Below are 25716 nucleotides of genomic sequence, written 5' to 3' on the forward strand. Positions count from 1 at the left end.
CCCTGTGAGAACATGACCTTCTTTAGAACAGGGACCATACTCTTGTCTTTTGTTTCCCTGGTGTTTGTCCTTAGCACAGAATAAGTTCTTAGTAAGACTGGTCTAGAAATCAGTCATCAGTCACGGATCTAGAGATAGAAAGGATGGAGCAGGTCATCTAGTCCACCTTCTTCATTTTACAGATAAGGAAACTGAGGCTGAAAGGGGTTAAAGGATTTGGCTTCAATGGGCATCTAGGCAGCACAGCGGATAGAGTGCTATGCCTAGAGACAGCAAGCTTAAAGCCAGCCTCAGACATTCCCTAGCTGTATGACCCGAGCAAGTCACTTAACCATTCTTTGCCTCAGTTTCCTCATCTGTCAAATGGCATAACAATAGCAGGGTTGCTGTGAAGAACAAATGAAACATAATGGCAGAGTGTTCAGCACGGTACCTGACAGGCAGTCATACAGTGAGCACGACTGTAAATCTGTTGTCTTTCCAGGATGATTTCATGTTGCTATTCCAGCCCCACAATTCTACAGGCTACAGCCAAGCTGCCCACAGGCCACTTTCCACTTCAGGGCCTATCCCACCTATGCCAAGAGTGGTCTCCCTCCTTCTGTCCTCCGGAATATCCAGCTCCTTTCAAGGTCCTGCTCCACTCTCCCTTGAGGCCTTTCCTGATGTCCCCAGTGTCAGACCTCTCCTCAATCCCCTCCCAAATCATTCTCTGGGGTAAGTTTTATACCTGGACATGTTTCCTCCTAAGCCTGGGTCCAGGGACCCCCAGGAGAGTCTTGTGGGGAGATTCCGAGGGATCGGAGAACTTGCTTTTCCCCCTTTATAATTTCATAACTGTGCTTCAATATAATTGGTTACCTTTGTAATCCTATGTATTTTATGTATTTAAAAATTATTCTGAAAAGGAGTCCCTAGGCTTCACTAGTTAGTCAGTCAGTCAGTCAGTTCAAAAGCATTTATTAAAGGCCTGCTATGTGCCAGATGCTGTGCTAATCCACTGGGGATACAAAAAAAGTGCAACGTCCTGCCCTCAAGGAGCTTATAGTCTAATGCCAAAGGGGCCCAGGACAAAACAAAAACAAAAACTTTAAGCAGAATGTACTTTCCCTTTAGCGAGGGGCTGCTTTGTTTTTTTCAGGTATTATCTCCAGTGTACTAGTACAATGTTTGCCACATGATATGAACTTAACCTACACAGTGAGAAAGCAAGGCAACACCAGATTAGGTGGGAAGAATCTAGGGAAAGCTCCCAGTCTTGAATAGTGGGAGGGGCGAGGGGTGGGGGGTATTTACTACTGGTTCAGGATCTGTGACACATCAAAGTCAATCAGCACATGGTTCAGATTCTAGCCCCAGTGTGGATGCTTCCCTCCCTGGAAGAAGTTAGCCAGCCTGGGTTCCAGCCCACCTGGACAGTAGCTCTCACCTGAGATCAGAGCCTGAGAATTCCTCATGGGGAAGGAGGCTGCAAGGCCAAAGATACTGCTGTTGAAGATGGTGGCGGTCCCACTGAGAATCACCATGCAGACAATGGTGATGACAAAGAAGGAAAAAGTCCACGCAGAGGTGTCCACTTTCACCAGGATGGTTATCACCACAAACACCACAAGCAGGATGGCCAAGGAGGTCAAGACTCGAACATGGACCGACAGCCTGTCAATGAGAAGTGATGAAGTTGTTTGGCTAACTTTCTGGCATTGAGGTCCCAGGGGGATCATAAATGTTCCACTTAGAGACCCAGCAGTAAAGAAATAAATAGCTCCAGCTAGATGGAAGCACTCTGATGGCTTTGTCCACACTGGCCGGAAGCACTGGGGGACTCAGAGCCAGGAGGCAGAAGTTTCACCAGAAATGTGGGTAGGGATGGGGGTGGAGAGGACCAGAAATTTGGGTAGGGATGGGGGTGGAGAGAACCAGAAATTTGGGTAGGGATGGGGGGGTAGAGAGGAGGGAGAGAAGGGACAAGGGAAAGAGGGAAAGAAGAAAACTTGCCAAAGAAAATGGGGTCAGAAGAAAATAAAAAGAGTGTCTGGCTTTAATTTTTAGGTATAAAAGCTTGGAAGGGGAAAAAACAGTTTATAGAACTGAGATGCTGGATAAAACAAAAAAGTTAATAATTGCACAGAATCTTTCTCAAAGTACTTTCATATCTATTATTTAAGAACATGGCATTTGGAACTGGAAGGTATCTTCAGAGAGCAATCCTGTTTTGCCCTCTCTTTTTACAGATGTATGTCACTGAGGTTGTTGTAAGCCTCAAAATGCAACAATATTTATAAAGGGCACAGCACAGGGCCTGACACATATTAGGTCCTTAATAGATGCTTCTAGGTGTGTGTGTGTGTGTGTGTGTGTGTGTGTGTGTGTGTGTATACACATATATTTTGAAGTGATTAAAGCAGGTTTCATCAGCCCCATTTAACACAACATGAGGCCTTGGCCAAGGAACTTGAGTTTTGTGGGTCTTAATTTCCTCATCTGATAAATGAATAAGAATTAGATGGTCTCTGAGATATCTTTTGGCTTTAAAATCTAGATGGAGAAAATGAAGTAGAGAAGATAAGTGGCTGGCCAAGGTCACCCACTGAGTGAAAGCAAGGCTGGGATCCATAATCAACCAGTTAATAAATGCTTATTAAGCACCTACTGTATGCCTGACACTCTGCTGAGCATGGGATGATAACCTAAGGCTTCTGAAGCCCAGCTTGGTGCTCACTCCATCAGCTGGAGTTCTCGGGTCTATGACCCTGCCCTGCCCTCACTCTGGAGCCCCTCTTCATGGTGGCTTCTACTGATCCTAGAATCCTGAGTGTCATGGTGGCTGCCGCCTCTCCAGGAGGCCTCCAAGAGCCCAGCACTGGCTCGTGGCCTCAGAGGCAGCTAATTGGACAGCTCCAAGGGGAGCTGAAGGCATTTGCTTTAAGCATGCCACAGGGGCTGGGAACTCCACCGGGACTGGGGAGCAGCTTTAACCTTTGTTCCACTGAGGGAGAGGCTGCGTCCCAGCCCATCCCACGGAGATCTCTGTCCTAGGAGCACTCTCCAGGCAATACTGGAGCAGGAGACCTGCCCTGACAGCTCACCTAGGTAACAGTCAGCTACAAAGGTAACAAAAGGCCAACAGGGAGAAGAAACAGTGAGTCTAAAGGAAGTCAGCTGGACAGGCCCCATGTGGCTGCGACCCATTCCTCTGGGTAAGGAAGGACTGAAGAAATGAATAACCAGAGAGGGAAGAGAGTGCAGAGCAGCCTGGCCAAACACTTCCAAGGTGGGTACAGGGGGTAAAGCGTGGTCTCTGGAATCAGAGACCTTGGGTTCGAATCTTGACTCTGACACTCATCATCTGTATGACCTTGGAAAAGTCTCTAGTCTTGTGCCTCTGTCTCTTCAGCTGTAAAATCTAAGGGGGTTGAAGCAGTGGTCTTTGAAGTTTCCTTCAGCTGTCAATCTAGGATCCCATGAGCCAACATCCACCACCTGAGTGTGTACATGTGGACTTGTAACCTTCTTGAGTCTCAGTTTCTTGAACTGTAAAATGTAAGTGGGTTGGACTAGAGGGTCTTTGAGGTTTCGGCCCTAAATCTAGGATTCCACGAGCCACCCACCATCTACTAGCTGAGTGTTTGTATATGGACATGTAACTTTCTTGAGCCTCAGTTTCCCCAGATGTAAAATGAGGGGGACTAAATCTTAGGTTCTTAATCTGGTGATAGATTTCAGGGGTCTCTGAACTTGGATGGGAATAAAAGTTTCATAATCATTATTGTGCTCATTCATTCATAAATGTTCATTTCATTATTTTCATTAACCTCTAACTGAAATTTAGCATTTCCTTTCATTATGAATTCATTTAAAAAAAAAAACATTGAGTCCCTAGGTTTCTCTGGACTGCCAAGCAACATTAAAAAAAAAAAAGATGATGGAGGGTGGCTAGGTGACACAGTGAATAGAGCACTGCCCTGGAGTCAGGAGGACCTGAGTTCAAATCCCACCTCAGACACTTAACACTAGCCATGTGACCTTGGGCAAGTCACTTAACCACAATTGCCCCTACAAAAAGAAACAAAAAGGTGATGATCCCTTGGACTAGGTGGTCTCTAAGGCCCCTTTTAGTTTTATGATCCTTAGGCAGGATGCCATAGGGTAAAGGTAGCCTCAGAAGTGAGGAAGCTCTGAGCTCAGGTCCTGACACATTCTAGCTATGCATCCCTTAACCCTCTTTAAGTCAAGCAGAACAGCTGCTGGTAAGGGTAGTTTCCTCACTGGGAGTTCCCTGCACCAAGAAGGGAGTGGAGAAGGCAACAGAAAGGAAACCCAGTCCAACTCTCTCATTTTCTATTTGTCCTGTCTGCAGTGTGCTGCTTGCATGTCATCTACTCCAAGCCCCTGACGCAGGGCCTGACTTTTGGAGTGTGTGGCACATAGTAACTGGTCCTTAGTAAATGTTTACAAACTGACCTCTGGGGTCCCCTCCACCAGCCGGGCTGTGGCTCTCCAGGCCCTAAACACACCAACAACAACCACCTAGATAAAGCGCAAGTCCCGTTGGCAGGACAGAAGCCATCATATGCTCCCAACTCTAAGGTAATTAATTAGGCGTCTACACAGGAAGGTTACTTATAGACAGCAGGACCCAGGCCAGGGAAGAAAGGGATCTGAGTAGGAAACACTGAGTAGATTTTTAAAGGGAGTGGATTTTAAAACTTCCTCTGGCCCCCAAGTGAAGGTCCCTCAGCTAACTGGCCTTCTCCAGTCCAGGAGGCCGCAGTTTCCCCAGCACACTCTGTCTCCTAATAACCTGCTGAATAAACTGGCCCCACGGACCAGAGCCTCCAGACGTGAGCCTGAAGCCCACAGTAATTATGCCCTGAGCTATTTTTAATGATCATAAAAATTTATGAAATGGTTCCATGTGCAAAGAGGCCCACCCAAGCGCACCTAATGTTCAGTGCAGGGCTGTTATCTGGTCCTGCTGCCCTGAGCGGAGGATGTAGTCAAGCCCCAGCCTGCTTGGGTTTAGGAGGGGGGTCAGGGCATCCCTTCAAGAGTTATGAAAAGACTAGATAGCTCAGTATCCCAGGTTTAGAGCTAGAAGGAACCTCATGGCCCATCTAGCCCAACCCCCTTATTCTACATCAGGGGAAACTAAGGTCAAGAGAGGGGAAATAACTCAGCTAGCCCATGCGATTCTAGATTTAGAGCAGTGGGCATAGATGTCTTCATTTGACAGAGGAGGAAACAGGCCCAGCGAAATTAGCAGCTTGCCCAAGATTATACAAGCAGTAAGGAGCAGAGGTAAGATTTGAAGAGGACTTTCTCTGTTGGGTCTTTTGTATGGGTCAGTGCGGGGAGGGACAGTAGAATGGTCCAGGGAGCCTCAGACAGGTCTGGGCTACGTGTTTATGTTCAATTGGCAGACCTGCCCTGACTCCCCTGACCAAGAGCCATCCTCCAGAGATGAGACTTGTGATGGGAATGGGCTCCAGGCTGCATGCTAGCTGCCAGTCTCCCCCAGCCTCTCCATACCCTTTTCTCATGAGGAATCTGAACCCCAGGGGACTGATTTCCTCACAAATCTCCAAAATGTAAATCCTGCTCATAAGTATTTATGATGCTGCAAATTTAACATAATAAAACACTTGGCGATTATAGATGAGCCAGGCAGAGAGAGCTGGGTCCTCCACAAGGGGGAAAGAGGCGACATTTCAATCTCACATATTAAATAAAAAAGCACTTTAGCCAAAAACTGTTTCCCCCCCAGCTTGGAAACAGATGGAGACTAGAAACACTCTCTAGGCTCTTCCCTCCCTCTGCAAAGGGCAGGTCCTGGTGTGGGTCTATCACAGTGATACAATCATATGAAGGACCATATATGACTGAGAAATTCAATGTCCCCCTCTCCCACCCCCTTCATGCCTCAGTCCCAATGAAGGCAGGTTCAGGGAACCTCTACAGGGAACCAGCACAGACCCTCTTTCCTTAAAAAAAATGTATTGATATCTTTCGCTTTTCTATTGTCTATATTACTACTTGTATCCCTCCTCCTTCAAGAGATGCATTCTTTGTAACAAAGAAATTTTTTAAAAGAGAAAGAAGAAGAAATCTGCAAAAACAGTCAATACATTCGAAAGTTCTTTAAATAGATGCAATGTCCCACAGCTGTGTTATCCCCAGCTCTGAAAAGAGGGGCAGGGGGTGATACCCCCTCTCTACCCACTTCCTTCCTCCAGAAGCCTGGGTTTGGTGGCTTGAGCGGGGAGAAGAGAAGGACAGGTGGAGTGGGGAGTTACAGATGCTGGGGCAGGAGGAGGGGAGAAGGCAGATCTATGTGAACCTCAGTGAAATGGCTGCTGGGGGAAGAAGTTGTGCAAAGGGCATGAAGGAACACCAGGAAGGAGCCTTGTGACTGCCAGACATCCACTGGTGATTCAAGAGACTGGACTGGGAGCCTTGAATCCCAGAGCATGGAAAGAAGACCCATAGTTTGGGTCATGGTAGCAGAGAATTCTTGGTATCTGTGTGTGAGATTAGAGAGGGGAATCAGAGTGTGCATGTGGAACCTGTGAATTCCAGCCATGCATTCAGGACTTGGGGAGAGATTAAATGGGAGGAGAGTAGAGGGGGGAGGGAAAAGGGATGGGAGGAGGGCTGTGTTCTCTGCCCATAGGTCTGATCATGTGAAATCCTCCCCTCCCAGGAGGGTGGACTAGGTGGCTCTTCAGATACCTTCCAGCTATGAATCTATGGTACCACAGAGTGATACTTTACTAGCCTCATGACCCTGGGCAAGTCAACCTCCCTCAGCCTCAGTTTCACTATAATAATGATAAAAATAGCTAGCATTAATACAACACTTTGCAAAGTATTTTACAATTATCTCATCTTATCCTCAAACTAATCCTATGAGGTAAGTGATATTATTATCTCCATTTTGCAAATTAGAAAACTGAGGCAGACAGAGGCTGAATGTCTTGCCCAGGGTCACAGAGCTAGTAAGAAGGTTGGATTTGAACTCAGATTCTTGCTGATACTAGGTCTAGCACTCTTATCGACCATCCTACCTGGCCATCCCTCGGCATCTGTAAAAAGGTAATGACGTGACTTTACAAGTATAATGGGACTCACATTGCTTGCCTTTTCAATAGGTGGAGGAAGGGCTGGACACAGAGAATTTGGAACTCAAATTTTAAAAAATGATTATTTAGGGGCAGCTAGGTGGTGCAGTGAATAGAGCACCGACCCTGGAGTCAGGAGGACCTGAGTTAAAATCCAGCCTCAGATATTTAACACAAAAAACTGGCCATGTGACCTTTGGCAAGTCACTTAACCCCAACTGTCCTACCTTCCCCCTCCAAAAAAAGCAAAAAGAAATGATGATTTAAAATAAAGATAAAACCAAAAAATAGTCATGATCATATTACACATCATATACCACAACCTGTAAGGTTGTTAGGGGGCAGCTAGGTGGTGCAGCAGACAGAGTACTGGGCCTGGAGTCAGCATGACTCATCTTCATGAGTTTGAATCTGGCCTCAGATACTTCCTAGCTGTGTGACTCTGGACAAGTCACTTAGCCCTGTTTGCCTCAGTTTCCTCATCTATAAAATGGACTGGAGAAGGAAAGGGCAAAATACTCCAATAGCTTGGCCAAGGAAACTCCAAATGGGGTCACAAAGAGTCAGACACAACTGAAATGACTCAACAGAAACAATAACAAGGTTGTTAGGATGAGATGGAGATAATGTGGGTGTACGTGTATGTAGGCAGGTGTGTGTGTGTGTGTGTGTACAGATAAACGTGTGTATATGCATATGTGTGTGTACACATCAATCTACATAAATATCTCTTTCTACCAATATCTATCTATATTTATCTATGTATCAATATCTATCTATGTATCTCAAGTGCTTCATAAATCATAGAATTGCTGGCTCGTGGGGGCGCACAGAGCTCACACTCCCTGCCTGGGCACAGGGCACTCAGTTCCCCTTTACCCATCCCTCCCTCCCCTCCAGGTAATGCTACCTTGTCCTATTTTTTTAAGGGAAGCAGATTTTAGCTTTTCTGGAGCAGCGCCATCTAGTGGCCAGGATCCGGCCCTGCACATTTGCCTCCTCTCGCTAAGATGCATTGTCCTGGATTTGTGGGGCCCTTGATAGAGGACAGACAGCCCAATTCGAGGCTGGAGTTTTAAAGCCGGTGCGACATTATTAACAACAACAAAACTGGCATCGATCTGGTTCTTTAAGGCTTGCCAAGCCCCTATATAAGTATTATTTCAGTCTGTCCTCACGAGCACCCTGGGAGATATTTGCTATTACTCTCCCTACTTTACAGGGGCTGAGGGAGGCTGTTCTCTTGCCCAGGGTCACCCAGCTAGCAAGCGCCTGAGGCAGAATACTAGGCCTCTGGTGCTAAGCATAAGAAAGGGTACTCTCATTGTACTAAGCAGCAGGAATGAGTTTTGGTAGTTAAAGGCCATGTCTGACTGGGAAGATATGGCAATAAATTAAAGATAAAAATTGATTCAGCATGGAAGAAGTTATCCAGCCCAACCCCTTCATTTACAGAGGAGGAAACTGAGGCCTGGATCTATTAGGTCAATCACATAAGGGTCACTCGGAGAGTATGGAACAATGCCAGGATTTGAACCCAGGGCTCCATGACTTCACACTTGATCTTCTTTCCATTATGACACGTGACCTCTGGCCTTGGTGGATATTTTCAAGTCAGCCTTGAGTGAAGAGTTCCCAAGACCCCGACCCTAAACATCCTAGTGGCTCTGACAGGTGTGCTCATGTAGCTGGCACCCCAAGACCTGGTGGGTGCTAGGAAAGTTCTCACCAGAGGAGCAGGCATCCTGTTGTAACCAGGACCACACCTAGCACTCAATGCCCGTGACACTCTCCTCATCCCGATTGTCCGGGGCTCTTTTCATGTGTCTGGGGTCTGGGTTCAGGATGGGAAAGGAGGATCTGGGAGGAGGGAGAAGAGGGCGAGAAAGCGGCTTCTGGGGATCAGTATTTAGCCTATATTCTGAAAGAACAAAGCAGATACGAGAGGAGCAGTGGGGGAAGTCAGCCATCAGGGCCTTCTCCTGCACAGACCCACCAACCCAGCAGGAGCTGACAGAGACAAGAAGGCAAAGCTCATCTGCTATTCAATAGTTTCCGGTGTGTTTCATGACTCCATTTGGGGTTCCTTGGCAAAGATAAAGGAGTTGTTTACCACTGTCTTCTCCAGCTCACTTTACAGGTGAGGAAACTGAGGCAAACAGGGTTAAATGACTTGCCCACTGTCACATAGCTAATAAGTGTCTAAGGTAGGATTTGAATCCAGGCCTTCTTGCCTTCTTGACCCCAAGCCCAGTGCCCTATTCACCCTGACATGCTGCTGCTTCTCCCTATTTTTCTGAGAAGGAAGGGGAAATAAAGCTGGGTAGAAGGTAAGAGATTTGCCCTAGGGAGGCTGGGAGGCTAGAGGACTGAGGAATTAGGGGGGAGGGACCCCCAGTATACTCCCTGGTAGAAGCTTTCCTCCCCTTCTGTGGTGCAGAGATGGGGCCGGGGTGTGGGAGCAGGAAGGGGGACAGCCACAAGGGGAAGAAACATGATTCCTCAGGGGTATTTAGGCACATAAGGAAGTGGCCTTGGGGCCAGTACACTGTGAGTCAGAGAGAGTCCAATGCCCAGAACCCTTGGCAGAGGAAGTGAAAATAGACTGTGGACGGGGGTAGAGCCGAGGTCTGGTCACTCTCCCAGCTCCATGTGACTGCCCCCAACCCCCAGTGGGGGATGTTTGCCTCTCTCGCCAGGTCTCCTATGGAGGAGGAGCAGTGAAGGCAGACTGGGGGGTGGGGTGGGCATGTACTTTAGACATGCCACCTGTGTGTCCTGGGGCAAGCCAGCACCCTCATCTGTCAAAGACAAGGTTCAGACTTGATCTTCTCTGCACAGCAGATCTGGGCTCCCCAGGGTCTAGACCCTCATGCCAGGGAGAGGCTGGAAGATCTAGCTCCTGCTTCCACAGAACAGCCCCTCAACTCAACTAAAGACTTACCTGCACTAAAGACTGGCCTCACTACACCTTCTGATCTGTAGCCTCTATGGCAAGTCACCCTCAGCTATGTGGGAGGGGAGTTATCCCAGCTCTGAAAACAAATTCCTCTATGAGGTCACAAAGAAGCAGGGTATGTGAGGCTATCAGACTAGACCGCAGCTTCAATACAATCAGGCACTGGGCCACAGATGGAGAGCTGGAATGGACTTTGACTTTTCCACTGAGTAGGCACTAGGTGGGCCCTTATTCCCTTCCCCCTTCCCCCTCCCCCCTGCCTATATCTGAAGCTCTGGGGGCCAGGGGCACCCTTTGGCACAGCTGCCCCAGAGGCCCTCAGGCTAAATAGCTACCACTTCCTCTTCTAAGTGAACTTTTCTATTCCTTGAATGGGAGGTTTTCATGGGCTTCCATATCTCAGAAGAAACTCTGGGTGTCCTGGCTCTCCAAGGCTTCTGATCCATGGGAGAGGAGAGCCTGGGCAAAGAAGGGGAGCTAGCAGGCGGAAAAGACCAGACCATGTACAGAAAGATGACCAGGCTCTAGGCCAGTCCCATGGGCTAATTTTTCCAACTGGTTCACAGGCTCCATGCTCCAATTTGAAGTTCATTCCTGCTGTATCACCTCCTTCCTTTCCTATTATCACTCTTTTCTCCATTAGCATGATTTGGGAGTAAATCATGCTAGTTTCTGTCTCTCCGTTCCCATGCCTATGGGAAGCCAAGCCCTTCAGACCACAAGGTGGCTTACCTGAATTATAGGCCCAGGATCTAGGAAGAAAGAACAGCCTCCAAAGCCTAGCAAATTGAAGCCTACAAAGGGAGGGTCCAGAGCCACAAAGTTCTTAGATCTATGGGCCATTCTAATTTGTATGGCTGCTTCATTTCTTCTATCTCCTACTCAGGAGACACGCCTTGTCACTGGTGTCTGTTTTTTATGCAGGTCTGGAATCAAACAGGGTCCCCAGGAAAGAAGGGAATTGGAGGCAACAGTTGAGTCTGAGCGCAGGGGTCACATTTGTTGACTTAGGTGTTGTTTATACAATGATGAAACAAATGGTTGAAAAGCAATAGATGAAAACAAAGGTTTCAAACTACTGAATATAGGCATGTTAGAGTCCAGCTCTATGCCAACCCCATCATTGTACAGATGGGAAACTGATAGAAAGTGATTTAACCAGGTCAGAGGTAGAAAATGGCCCGGCTGGAACTCTGGACTCCCAGACCAGTGCTATTCTTTTTCCTATCTCCAGATACAAGAGCAGCCAATGATGGAAGAGGAAAGAGCAGCAACAGATTTCTGAGGAGAGGAAGGCGAAGCAGGTGAGAGAGGTGAGGAAGATGAGGGAGGTGAGGGAGGTGAGGAAGGTGAGGGAGGTGAGGGAGGTGAGGGAGGTGAGGGAGGTGAGGGAGGTGAGAGAGGTGAGGAAGGTAAGAGAAGTGAGGAAGGTGAGGGAGGTGAGGGAGGTGAGGAAGGTGAGGGAGGTGAGAGAGGTGAGGAAGGTGAGGGAGGTGAGGAAGGTGAGGAAGGTGAGGGAGGTGAGGGCAGCTTCACAGTCACTTACCTGTTAACTAGCAGGAAATTCCCTATGAGGCACAGAACAGAGGGCACAGTTGAGGCAATGGAGATGTAACTCTCAAAATAGTTCTGTAAATAAAGAAATCAGAAAGTTTTAAAAGGGAGTAGAGTCAGATTCTTGAAACAGACACCGAGTCCTTCTCTGGTTAGGATCCAGTTTCTCCACATTCCTCTTAGACAAAGGAATCAATGAATCAATGAGTGAGTGAGTGAATAAGCATTTATTAAGTGCTTACTCTGACAATGAAGTAAATTCAGTGAGATTAGCGGCACTTTCCCTACTAGGGCAGAATGAAATTGTTTGATTACCAGATTTCTGCAGCTCAAAACCCTTTTCCCTCTCACATTCCCCGTGGCCCAACCTGTCCCCACCTTCCTCATTCTGTGGGCAGTTTGAGTGCCTGAGTCCCGAGGCAATGGGAAAGCAAGTAAGTGTAATTTCAAAAAAATCATGTGTCTGGAGAAGAACCATTCATAGGGAGGTCATAGTCCCATGGTGTGCTCTGAATACATTTGGAGTACTGGGTCACCATGTCCCTGATACTCTGGCCCACCTCTTCCTCCCAGCAGAACTCAGACTCCTGCCTCTTGGAGCTCTGGGCTCTGAGAAGGTGAACTTTCACCTGAGTATGCCTAGAAGCAGACCACTGGGCCATTTCCCAGCTGGCTCCACACCCCTAACTACCCCTGGTTCCCCACCTCTAGCTTCTCTATGCATTGTCCTCCCCTATTAAAATGTCAGCTCTTTGACTGTCTTGCTTCCTTATAGTTCTACCATTGGCATGTAACCGTGGCAGGCATACAGTAAGCACTGATAAATGTTCTTTCTTCATTCGTTTTTGGGCCTCACATTCTAGGAGGGACACTGACAGTCTGGAGAATAACCAGAAAAGGGTGTCTAGACTGAAGTTGAAATCCTACCACAATTGAAGGAACCCTCAGTGGGAGATGGTAAGCTCCTTGAGGGCAGGAATGATTCCACTTTGGTTGTTTCCTATCCCCATCACATTGTACAGTGCCCAGCACACAGAAGAATCGTAGGTCTGGAATTACAAGGATCTTCAGAGGCCACTTAGGCTAAATCCTTAATTTAATTTAATCAGATGAGGACACTGAGGCCAAAGAAGATAAAGCAACTAGTCAAGGTCACAGAGGTAGAAAGCATCAGAGGCAGCTTCTGAACCCAGGGCCTTTGACTCCAGAAGCCAGGGCTCAGTTCACTGACTTCAATCATCATTTCTTAAATTGAAAAAAGAATAAATCCTTAGTTCTGCCGGGGTTTGGGGGAATAGTCAGAACTAGGAATTCTTTTTCTTGGGGAAAATTCAGGGAGCGGAGTGGGAAAGGGAAGTGGAAGCTGCACAGTCTGATTCTGGGAAAAGGGGCATCATTCAAAGAGGCTGTACTAGACCCCGATGAGTGGTGAGGGAGAGACAGACCCCAAGAGAGGGGTAGGCGCCACAGTGTTGGGATGCTGAGTATTCTGGACCTTAGATGCTGGTGCTATGAGAAAAACTAGGCTGCCCATTTTGCTACCACCAAGCTAGCCCAGTTTTCTAAGGTTAGCGGTCAACTATGGGAAAAAATTCCAAGAGTGACCCAACAATCATTAGAGCTCAACCAAAGGTCTCAGTTCTCACACATGAAGCTGAGAGCTGCTGGAAATGTGACCTGTCCTTTTCCCTGCTGGGAAACTTTGTCCAGATGCCTGATTCACTCTTTCAGTGGGGCTGTTATATAAGTCCAAAACCAGGCTGTGACGGTGGTGTGGCCAATCGGGGCCAGGCTAATACCAAAGTGCATTTTCCTGGAGTCAGCAGAAAGGTACAGTGGGCAAAGAGGGGCATGTGAAACGGCAAACCACTCATGTGCCTTCAGTGAGAGTGACAGATGCCATAACAGCCCAAGGGGACATCACGACCCAGTACACACAACATCCAGATGCTTATTAGGGAGGTCAGGCTGTAGCTTAATGGGCCCCGATGCTGAGCCAGGTCATGTCCCCCCATTACCTCTGCCCAGCAGAGTTAACTCACTTAACCAACTCCCTTCTGCTCTTGTGTTATCCCAGGAGCTCCCCTCTTCCCCCAAAAGTGAGCCATCCATTACTCACTGATTTTAAGAACTTCTGCAATTTCAGGCACTGTGCACCACTGTGACAGCTCCAGGAAGTTTCAGATACAATAAGTTAGTGGGGGAGAGAGTGGTCCCAGACACTTGGGTGCTGGATGACCCCTAGGTGCCCAGACGGTGTCAGCTGGAAGCCTGGGACTGAGCTGGGCAGAGCTGACTCATCCCTCTGGGCTGACCTTTAAAGAATGATTACTCTGGCATCATAGGAGGAATGAGCAGACCCCCTTCTCCCAGCCTTTTTGCAGACTCAGACACTAAGGTCTGGGTAAGTTAAATCATTTGTGGAAGGTCACACTGGTAGGGTAGTATCAGGTGCAGGATTTGAACCGAGGTCCTCTGACTCCAGGGTCAGTACTTTTCCCTCTGTTCTCCACTGCCTCTCCTTCTGAACTGCCTCATCCTGTCCTCAGTGGTCATTGATCACCATCCTCCTTTCAATTCCCCTACACAGCTCCCCTGAGGATTAACTTCTCTGGTCTAAATCAACCAGCCTTTGACACAGCTCAATTTCCCAAAACTTCTTATAATCTTTGGAACTGGTATGTGCTCAGAGGAAAAACCAAGATACCCGAGAGTTTTAAGCAAGGCACCCAGACTATTCTTCATCATCCCCACACAGCCAGTGTCTTGGGGCTGCCTGCTCACAAAGTCCCTTGATGTGTGCTCAGGGGAAACAGAGACCTTATCATACTGGCCCAAACAGAAAGGAATCAGCCAGGATGGCAAGAACACCAAGCATCTTCTTCCCCTGCTCCCATCCTCAGCATTTGTTCTCACACTTCTGATTCAAGATTAGACAAATTTGCTTCCAGTCTAAGGGATTGGACTGGGCACACAATTTCAAAGGCAGGTTTAAATTTTTTAGGTTTTAAGAAGAAGGGGGGGGGACCATAAAAAGGACCAAAGAAAGCATTTTTCTATCATAAGGAACATGGCCCCTAAAGGTCTATAGAAAGGTCTGAAAAGACCTTCTGGAAATGTTCAAAGGAAGAGCTGGGTTGGACCAGATTCAATGGCCTTTGAATCTGTGATTCTGATTTCATTTGGTCATGATACTTTTATAAGGTGGGTCTTAGTCTACTCTCTGCCCCATTCAAACATTTATGAAGCATCGACTGTGTACTAGGCAGAAAAGCAGATTAGCATCTGTAGTGAGAGAGGTGACCTTGAGCTAAAAAGATCTGAGTTCAAATCCCCCATCAGATTCCTATTGGTGATGGGGTCCGATCACTTAATCTCTCAGTGCCCCAAAGATGAGAAATCAGAGAGCAGTTGTCAATCTGCATGAGTCCAGGAAGTTTCCCATGGAAGTGCCTTTATCCCAAATAAAGCACAGGTCCAGTTAAAAAAAAAAATGTACCAGGCACTGAGATAGGTGCTTGGGATACAAAAACAAAAAAGAAACTCAAGGAACTCCTCCCCTCCCCTGCCCTTCAGGCAAATAATAATAATGGCTAGCATTTATTAAGCACCTACTATGTTCCCCCATTGTGCTAAGTGCTTTGCAAATATCATCTCATCTGATTCTCACAACAACCCTGAGAGGAAGTGCTATTGTTATCTCCATTTCACAAATGAAGAAACTGAGGCAAACAGAGATCATGTGACTTCTCCAGAGTCACATAGCTATTAAATATCTAAGGTCAGATAGGAACTCACATCCTCCTAACTTCAGGTCTAGCGCCCTGTCCACGGTGCGATGTGCAGAGGAAGCCAAGCCCAAGCCAGAGTGGGCATAGTGCCAATGAAGATGCCCACGGAGCCTTTAGAGGTTCAGAGGCTCTTAATCTGGGGTCCACAGAGAGATTTCACAGGGTCTGAGAACTTGATGGGAGGAAATGACATCTTGCTTTTCACTCAGCTCTGTCTAAAACATAGGATTGCCTTCAAGTATTTAAAAACTTGATTCTGAGAAGGGGCCCGCAGGCTTCACTGTCCCGACTGCCCAAGGAGCCCAGGACACAAAGCAGTGAAGAACTCCTGTTCTCTCTAGATCCCCATTTCCCCAACAATTCATTGTGTGGGGTAATCAACTGCTAACTTCTTTTCAACAGTGGCTGGAAAATGTGAAGGCTTTTGAACAAGAAGAACGAAACACATTTCAGTAGTAAGACAGCCCAAAATACCCACTCTGAAATTGCCAGGCACTGTGGAAACCTGTAACACATAACCATGGTCACTGACTATACACTTCGGTGAGTCCATGATCACACTGTCAGTCAATATGTCCTTTGGTGGGTTTGGGATCTCACGGGGGCAGGTATTCCCTCTCCAGGTACTGCTGGAAACTTATCTAATGATAATAAAATAGCTAGCATCTTGTATAGCTTCTGAAAGTTTGCAAAGTCTTTTACAAATATTATCACATTTGGTCCTAAAAAAAATGCTGGGGGGGGGGGGGGAAGCTAGGTGGCACAGTGAATAGAGCACCAGCCCTGGAGTCAGGAAGACCTGAATTCAAATCTGGTTTCAGACACTTGACACACTTACTAGCTGTGAGACCTTGGGCAGGTCACTTAACCCCAATTGCCTTGCCTTCCCCCCCTCTAAAAAATATAAAACCCTGGAAGGTAAGTGCTATTATCAGCATCCCCATTTTTTTATAGAAGAGAAAACTGTGGTTAAGAAAAGACTTGTGGCTTGCTAAGGGCCACACATCTACTAAGTATCTGAGGCAGGATGTTGTCTTCCTAACTGCAACTTAGAGCACTGGAGTCAGGAAAACTTGAGTTCAAATTCAACCTTGGACACTTACCAACTGTGTGATTCTGGGTAAGTTACTTAACCTTTTTCTTCCTCAATTTCCTTAACTATAAAATGGGGATAATTAGAGCACCCAACTCCCAAGGTTGTCATGAGGATAAAATAGTACTTGTAAAACACTTACAACCTTAAAACACTATATAAATACTATTACTATAGTTGTTATCAATCTGTCACATAACAAAGGAAGAAAAACTCTACCATCTAGCATGACTCTTGTCTGTGTCTTTCAAGAAATCCTTCAGAAAGGACCTACTGAACCTGCTGGAGGTCCCCCTTCTCTTATTCTTTTATTATTCATTCCACAGATACCCACACAACACGCCTGTGTGGTCCCTCCCGTCCCTCACACCTGCCAGCCCACTTTAAGTCCCCACTGGCCAGATATTAGGGCCTACCGACAGCCACCAGACACCTTCTGTTGTCTTTGGAGTCACCTACAGAATTGTTTCTTCTAAGATCCTCACGTTCCATGAATGGCAATCATAGCATCCCTGGGAGAATGCTGGTGTTAAAAAGGATAGACCTTTGTAGGAATGAGCAGCATGGAATCACTGGAATTTGCCTAGCATGTTCTCCAAGGCCAAACTCCTCTCTTGTCCAATTCTGGGCCATTATCCATCAGCAATGTCTTTCAGAGACATCAGTGTATAGACACACTGATAACTCACTCAATGGGCTGCCCGTCCCACTGTAAGTCATGATAATCTGACAATACATGTTTGTCATCCACTTTGTCCAGGGGAGATGGGCAGGCCTATCTCTTTTGAGGGAATTTTGGCCTCAGTAAGGAATCAATTAATCTCCCATATCTCTACCAGTGGTGGTGGGGGGGCAGGTGGAATCTCCATAGCTAAAGCCTGTGGTATAAGGACCATCACTGAATGCTTGGGCTCATTAACTCTGTTCCCAAGATACAATGTCTATCTCATCTGCCCAATAGGGGCAAATTTGTTCTTGCTTACGGGGATCACCAGAGAATCCTTCTGTCCTAGGGTGAGTGAGGACAACTCTAACTGGGCCAGGGGATAAGCTGTATACCCTGACCAATACACTGAGCTCCTTGAAAATGGGAACTGTCTTTTTGTTTTTGTATCCTCAGCACTCAGCACAGTGACTGGAGCATAGTAGGTCCTTAATAAAAGCATGTAAACTTAACTTGACTAGGGGGAAGAATAGTGGGCTAGATAATCCTCTAAGAGAATTAATGCTTAAGGCAGTTCAAACACCACAAGCAGCCTAAAGCTTAGTATTCTTTGGGTTACAAAGACTTGGCAGGCCTTCATGGTCAAACAGATGGCCTCAGCAACAGTAACCAGAATTGGGGGCAGGTCAGCTGGTGGCCATTCATAGCAGCCACCTCTGGTCCTCTCTGTAGGCCACCAAGTGACCAAGGCCTCTAGGGTTCCATTCAGCTCTAACAGGCTCTGCTCTTTGGGACAGGCCTGGCAAGAGGAGAGGGAGGAATGCACAGGGCTGGTTCTGCCATTTCAAAAGAACAAAGAGGAAGATGAAAAGAAGGAACTTGTGGGAAGGGGAATCATTTTCAGAAGAAGCTATTATAATTCCACAGACCCTCTAGGCTGGTTCCCAACAAACCAAGAAACACAAAGGCAAGGGGAAAAAAACCGTGAGTTGTATTTTCCCCTCAACCCAATGATCCCAAAAACTTTCCTATTGTTAACAAAGGAAACATCATTCTCTAGTCGCCTGGGTTCACAATCTCAGTTGTTCAGTCATTTTTTGGTCATGATGCCATTTGCAGTTTTCTTGGCAGAGATACTGGAATAGTTTGTCATTTCCTTCTCTAGATCATTTTACAAATGAGGAAACTGAGGCCAACAGGGTAAAGTAACTTGTCCAGGGTCACACAGCTAGTACATGTCTGAGGCTGGATTTGAACTCAGGAAAATGAGTCATTTTGACTCCAGATCTGGCACTCTATTCTCTGTGCTGCCCAGCTGCCTTCACAACCCATCATCTCCCCCTCATCCTCCTGTTGCTGAGACTTATCGATTCCACCTTCAACACATTTCTCACATCTGTCCCCTACTTACCACTCCCTTAGTCATCACTCCAGCTTAGCCCCTGGACAAACCTCCCAAGAGGCCTCCCTGGTTCTAGCTCTCCCCTCTCCAGTATATCTTCTATGGAGCTGCTCAAAAAACTCAGCGGTTCATGCATCCCCTCTGACTTAGCAATACCACTACAAAGTCCATATCCCAAAAGAGATTTTTTAAAAAGGAAAAAGACTTATATGTACAAAAATATTTACAGAAAGTCTTTTTGGGGGTAAAGAATTAGAAGTTGAGGGGATGGGGTGGCCAGGTAGCACAGCAAGTAAGAGCACTGGCCCCAGAGTTGGGATGACCTGGAATCGAATCCGGGCTCAGACACTTAGCACCACACCCAGAAATAACTGGCTGTGTAACCTTGAGCAAGTTACTTAACCCCAATTGCTTTAAAAAAAAAAGTTGAGGGATGCCCATCAATTGGAGAATGGCTGAACAAATTGTGGTATGTGATTATGATGGAATACTATTGTGCTATAAGAAATAATGTGCAGGATACTGTCAGAAAAACCTGGGAAGACTTTGATGAGCGGATGCAAAGTGAAATGTACTGTGCACAAAGTAACAGCAATATTGTAAGATGATCAGCTGTGAAGGACTTAGCTATTCTCAACAACACAACGATCCAAGACAACTCTGAAGGACCTAGGACGAAAAATGCTATCAGAACCGAGGGGGTCTGATTGCAGATTGAAGCATACTTTTTTAAACTTTATTTTTCTTGAGTTTTTTCTTTTCTTGTCTATGTTTTCTTTCACAACATGACTATTATGGATATATTTTGCATGACTACACATGTATAACTGGTATCAAATTTCTTCCCTTCTCAATAGGGGTGGGTGGAGAAGGAGGAAGAGGGATAATTTAGACCTCAAAGTTTTAAAAACAAATGTTAAAAATTGCTTTTAAATGTAACTAAGGAAAATAAAATTCTAAATAAAAGCTTAAAAAAAGCTTTGGTGGCTCTTTATTGCCTCTTGGACAAAATTCAAATTCTTTACCTTGGCATTTAAGGACCTTCACTGCTTGGCTCATCTACCTTTCCAGAATCTACATTCTAGGCAAACTGTCCCCTCTGTCAGGAAGACACTCCTTTCTTATGTCTCACCTCTTTTAATTCTTAGCATCCTTTAAAGCTCAGCTGAAGGTGGCATCACCTCCTTGCTGTGACCTTAAACAAATCAGTCAAGCTTTCTGGGCCTCACTTTTCTTATCCATAAAGCGGTTCCATTCTATTGAAGAAGTAGAAAGGCACATTACTAAGTAAATTTACACGTAATTTGAAGAGGGCGTGCCCTTCCTCCTCAAATTACTTGTGCATTTTCCTAGTGATGTGTCCTACTTCTCCAGAAGAATGGAAGCTACTTAAGGGCAGGAAACATTTTTTCACTTTTTCTTTGGCTTCCCAGTGTCTCGCACAATATTTTATACATGGTAAGTGCTTAAATAATTGTTGACTTGAAATTGAACTGTCTCAGCTGCTGACAGGGGGAGGGCTTGTTGAGCCCTGAGCACAGTACATTTCAAAGTCAAATAGAAGTTATTTCTGGATTACCCAGTGTTTTTGATTATTCATGGCAATGCTCCCCTCACTGGCACTAATGACTGAGGGGTGATTGTAGGGTTTCTATTGTTATTTATCCCTCAAGACACCCTGAGGGGCCAGTCAGTGAAACTACCCCTAAGGTACAAAAAGGAACACGAGGACCCAAAAGGATAATGACCTACTCTAGCTGCAGACATAGAAAACCAAGATGAAAAATGAGGAAGATGGCATCACCTGGGTGAAAATGGACAATCCAGGTGGTCAGTTAGAGTCTGGCATGACTGGGAGGGAAGGATGATGAGTCAGTCAGCAGTCAGCATGGGGGAGGCTGGTGAGTCATAAGGGCTTTGTCTCTGGTCCCCCAAGATAAATCGGCTCTCCCATGAGTCTTAGACTTGGAAAGCTGGGTCATAGACGGGGGTGGCAGGGGCTGGTCATTCTAACAGCTTGGCATTTCTATTTCTTTACCATTCAGTTCCAGTCTTTCTTCCCAGACCTATTACACATCACTCACCTCGCCTACACAAACAAACACACACAGAGACACACACACACACAGACACACACACACGCCCCTCTCTGTTATGGGAAACAGTCTACTTCCTATTCCCCACATTTCCCTCTATTGCCTTTACTCAAGCTACACCCTACCCCACTCCCACATCCCCCAAATGCTCTCTCTCCTCACCTCCATCTTCTGGAATTTTGAGATCCCTTCATAGCTCAGCTAAAGTGCCATCTCCCTGGGCGGCTAGGTGGCGCATTGAATAAAGAGCTGGCCCAGGAGTCAGGAGGACCTGAGTTCAGTTCCGGCCTCAGACACTTAACACCCACACAAAAATAAACTAGCCATGTAACCTTGGGCAAGTTACTTCACCCCAATTGCCCTCCAAAAGGCAAAAAAAAAAAATAAAAAAAATAAAAAAGTGCCATCTCCCCCACACAAGAGGCCTGCCCTCATTGTACCCCATCCAAGTGAATTTATTTTTTATTTTATTCATTCATCCACGCAACAAACATTCAAACAAGACTTTATTAAGCACTCACTAAGTGCCAGGTCCCATGATAAGCATATGGGATACAAAGCAAGGAAAAGCCCATCCCTTCCTTCATGGAGCTCACATTCTAAAGGGGAAGGACAACATTTAGAAAATGGCAATTTAAAAGAGATACTGAGTAAATGGAATGAATGGAAGGCATGGTACTAGTTGTAACCAGGGGCAAGAGAGTACCTAGAAAGGACAGCTAAAGGAGGTTCTATTCGAGCCAAGTTTTGAAGGAAGCCAGGAGGCAGAAGGAATTCTGTCTCTCCCCTCAGGAAGCTTATTCTATTGGAAGAAATAACATGTACATATAAGCAAATCCAAAATACATACAAAACATTTATCAAGTAATTGAAGGGGGTGCTAGCAACTTGGAACAAGGGAGATGACAAAATGAGTCATCATAAGAAATGGAATGTTAGCTCAGATTTGACCAAAGCCAAGAGTTCTAAGAGGCAGTGATAAGGACAGTGAATTCTAAGGAGAGAGGGAGGGAGGGGGAGAGAGAGAAATATGGTGGTGGTGATTCTTTTTCAAAGAAGACCAATGACATCAAGGTGTGATTTCTTGACAAGTGGGTGTGAATTGGATTTAAATGAGGCAGAGCACACAAAATCATCACCCTCACTCTCTCTTCCTGAGTCATCAAAGCCTAGTGAGAAGACAAAAGCCAGGCTGACCAGCAATGACCCAGGATGCAGTGGATGACCTTAGCAACTTCCATATCTGACCAAGCTCTAAGCATTTCGCAGCACCCGCTTCATAGCCATTGGAACAAACTGTTCTCCTCTGCCCATTCCACCAGGGAAAGTCTTCATAGGCTTGTCATAGACATCTTCCTAACTCACCAATAGGTCTGAGGTCTGTTGGTTACCTTCAACCTGATTTAGCCTGTCTGCTGAGATGGTTCCCTGCGGTTTACTTGGGCATGCTACAGCTTCTTGCAGACACCCGTGAGAGTTGAGTGAATCAGGTGGACACCAAAGGTGGATGAGCAGCCCTGAAAAGAGCTCTGCAAGCCCTCACACCAGAGGTGTCAGTCCTCCTGACCACTCCACACAACCCAATAAATAGAGATAGATACAGATATATCCAGCTATAGAGACAGTTATATCTATAGATCTCTATCTATATAAATACTTCTTTCTTATGCAAATCAAAACAACTCTGAGGTACCACATCTCACCAGTCAGATTGGCTAAGATGACAAAACAGGAAAATGACAAATGCTGGAGAGGATGTGGGCAAATTGGAACACTAATGCATTGCTGGTGGAGTTGTGAACTGATCCAGCCTTTCTGGAGAGCAATCTGGAATTATGCCCAAAGGGCTATAAATACTTTCATACCCTTTGATCCAGCAATACCACTTCTAGGGTTATATCCCAAAGAGATCATAGAAATGAGAGAAAGACCCATATGTACAAAAATGTTTATAGCAGCTCTTTTTGTGGTAGCAAAGAATTGGAAATTAAGGGGGTGCCCATCAATTGGGGAATGGCTGAACAAGTTGTGGTATATGCATGTTATGGAATACTATTGTGCTATAAGAAACGAGGAGCAGACGGTCTTCATATTTGCCTGGAGAGGCTTAAAAGAACTGATGCTGAGTGAGAAGAGTAGAACCAGGAGAAATTTGTACACAATTACAGACACAACATATGTGTGATGACCAACTTTGATAGACTGGACTCTTCTCAGCAATGCAGTGATATAAGTCAATCCCAAAAGACTCATGATGGAGAGAAATATGTGCATCCAGAGAAAGAACTAGAAAGAACTGAGTTTATATCCAGATGGAAGCAAAATACCTGATCTTTTTGTTTTTCTTGTTTGGTTTTATGTCCTCTTTGCCATTTTTCATTCTATTTGATACAATCTGTCTTTATAACCTGACTAATGTATAATGTGAAAGTATTTACAGATCCTATACTTGACTGTATGCCACCATGGGGGGGAAGGGAGGGGGACAAAATGTGAAACTCAAGGAATAGTGAAATTGAATCTTGTAAACTAAAAGTAAACAAACAAATTAATAAAAAAAATAATAATTAATAAAAAAGAAACAGCAAAAAAATACTTCTCTCTCTCTCTCTCTCTCTCTCTCTCTCTCTCTCTCTCTCTCTCATCCCCTAAATCCAACTATCTAAAAAACCTTCTTATTTATATCAAAGGAAGCACTTTATCTTGTAGGCCCCCAGGTTATAGAACTTCAGATTCATCCTCAGCTTCTCCCTCCCCCTCCCCCCATAGACAAAGGTGTATATGTGTGTATGTACATGTATACACACACACACACACAAAATCTTCAGTATGTCATGTGACCTGTGCAGGGCTCAGTTTTCTTACCGGGAAAATGAATGACAAGGATTCTGGGAAGATGGCAGAGTAGGTCAGAAAACTTTCAGCTTTCCAAATTTCCTCCACAAAAAATAAAACAAAGACAAAGCAACAACAACAACAAAGCAGAACATTGCCTCAGAGGGAACACAGAGCAGCAGAAATAAACAAAAGTTGGGATAAAGTAGGCGTCCTCCTAAAACAACTTGAGAAGACCCCAGGAAATACTTGACTTCCAGGAGAGGAGGTTGGGCCTGAGTGAAGTGCAAACACTTTCCGACTCTGCAGAATCAACAAGAACCTCTGGGGGCAGCTGTGATTAGGAGGCATCCTCTGGAACTTTCACCTTACAGATGGGAGGTGGGGGGTGAAGGCAGAGTAGGAGAAGATTGAAAGACTTTCCACTATGGAAGGATACCAAGCACAGCTGTGATGACCCAGCTGGTCTTGGGCTGTGGCTGCCATAGGAGAAAGAGACAGCAAATGCCTGTGTGGTAGCAGAGGGGTGGGGAGCCTGCTGACTGTGGGCACTTGCACTAGAGTCCCTGGTTTCAGTTCCAGGGCAGAGAGGACAGCTGTAGTTTTCAGACATCTGAGGGACCACAGGGAACAGGAGTATTTGTGGGACAGCATGACTGGGGGCCCTAGCTGTGGCTTGGGGGTGGAGAGGAGAGTTCAAAGTTGGGCCCCAGGACAGACCTCAGAAAATAACAGTAAGAAGGATCTGCAGCTTGGGGCATCATTCCCCATACCTCAGGACTAGGACTTGATTATACTAATAGCTGCTAAACACAAAATAAAAATAAGTAAGCAAAGGAGAAAGATAGCTACTATGGGGATAGAGAAGAACTGGGTTCATATTCAGAGGAAGATAATGAAACTTTTTAAAAAGGCACTCTTTTTTCAATGAGAAATATCAAATGGTACGGAGCACAGGAATTCTTGGAAGAACTTAAAAAAACTTTAAAAATCAATAAGAGAGATCGGGGGGGGATTAAAAAAAATCAGAGCAATCCAAGAAAATCAAGAAAAGTATGAAAAGAAAGTCAACTCACTTGAAATAGAGAATCAAAAACTTAAGGAAGAAAGCAATTACTTAAATCTTCAACTGGACAAGGGGAATGATGTTCTAAGACTCCAGGAAATACTGAAACAAAATCAAAAGAATGAAAAAATAGAAGAGAATGTGAAACATCTCATCAGAAAAACAACTGATCTGGAGAATAGATCAAGGAGAGACAATACAAAAATAGTCAGACTACCTGAAAGGTACAACCAAAAAATGAATCTTGATACAATATTATAAGAAATTGAGGAAAATTGCCCTGAAGTTCTAGAACAAGAAGGCAAAGTAGAAATAGAAAAAATCCACCAATCACCACCTTAAAAAGAGAAAAACTTACAGAAATAGCTTAGTCAAGTTTCAAAGCTCCCAAGTTAAGGAGGAAATATTGGAAGCTACAAGAAAAAAAATATTTAAATGCCATGGCACTACAATACAAATGACATAAGATGCAGCAGCTACTATTCTGAAAGACTTAGGTCTTAGAATACTGTATTTCCTAGAGCATAAGAGCTGGGATTATGACCAAGAAAGGAAAACTTACCCAGCAATGTTAAGTATAATACTGAATGGGGAAAAAAAATGGACATTTGATGAAATAAAAGATTTTCAGGCATTTGTAACAAAGACAGCAGAACTTAAGAGACAATTTAACATCTAAAATCCAGGAGAAATGTAAGGTAAATATTAAAGACCAATTATAAGGGACTCAAAAGGTCAAAGTGTTTACTTCTTATATGCGAAAATTTTAGCAATACTCTTAAGACTATCATTATTATTTGAGTAGTTTGAAAGAAAGGCTTTGTATGATATATATGATGGAGTGATTCTCAAAAAATAAAAATGTGTAGGGAGGGATAAAAAGAGACACAAATGGAAAAATTCAAACAAAAGAAGCTAGTGGGGGGAAGGCAGGTGTTATTGGAACCTTACTCTCACTGGGAAAGAATTAAAGAGGGAACATATAGACGTATATATGTATGTATGTCTATATGTGTGTGTAGGTATATGCTGTTCCCTCTTTAATATATAATATATATGTTGTTCCCTCATATATACATATATGTACAAACATACATATATATGTCTTCTACATTCGTAAAGAAATAAGAGGGCAAGG

The 25716-nt window shown here is 45.2% G+C and overlaps 1 protein-coding gene across 3 annotated transcripts in view; it reads right to left on the reverse strand.

Annotated features, from left to right (window-relative positions):
* SLC29A3 (solute carrier family 29 member 3) overlaps positions 1-25716 on the reverse strand; it is a 74241-nt gene that overhangs the window by 10458 nt on the left and 38067 nt on the right. For all 3 annotated transcript variants that reach the window (XM_069071101.1, XM_069071102.1, XM_069071103.1), the window contains exons 3-4: positions 11624-11706; positions 1430-1656 (exon numbers count right to left, since the gene is read on the reverse strand). In XM_069071101.1, coding sequence (XP_068927202.1) covers positions 1430-1656; positions 11624-11706 — 310 coding nt within the window. The remainder of the gene's footprint in view (positions 1-1429; positions 1657-11623; positions 11707-25716) is intronic.

This window comes from Petaurus breviceps, unplaced genomic scaffold, assembly GCF_028583685.1.
Source record: "Petaurus breviceps papuanus isolate PSGF00001 unplaced genomic scaffold, PetGlider_PUasm1.0 90825, whole genome shotgun sequence".
Classification (NCBI taxonomy): domain Eukaryota; kingdom Metazoa; phylum Chordata; class Mammalia; order Diprotodontia; family Petauridae; genus Petaurus; species Petaurus breviceps.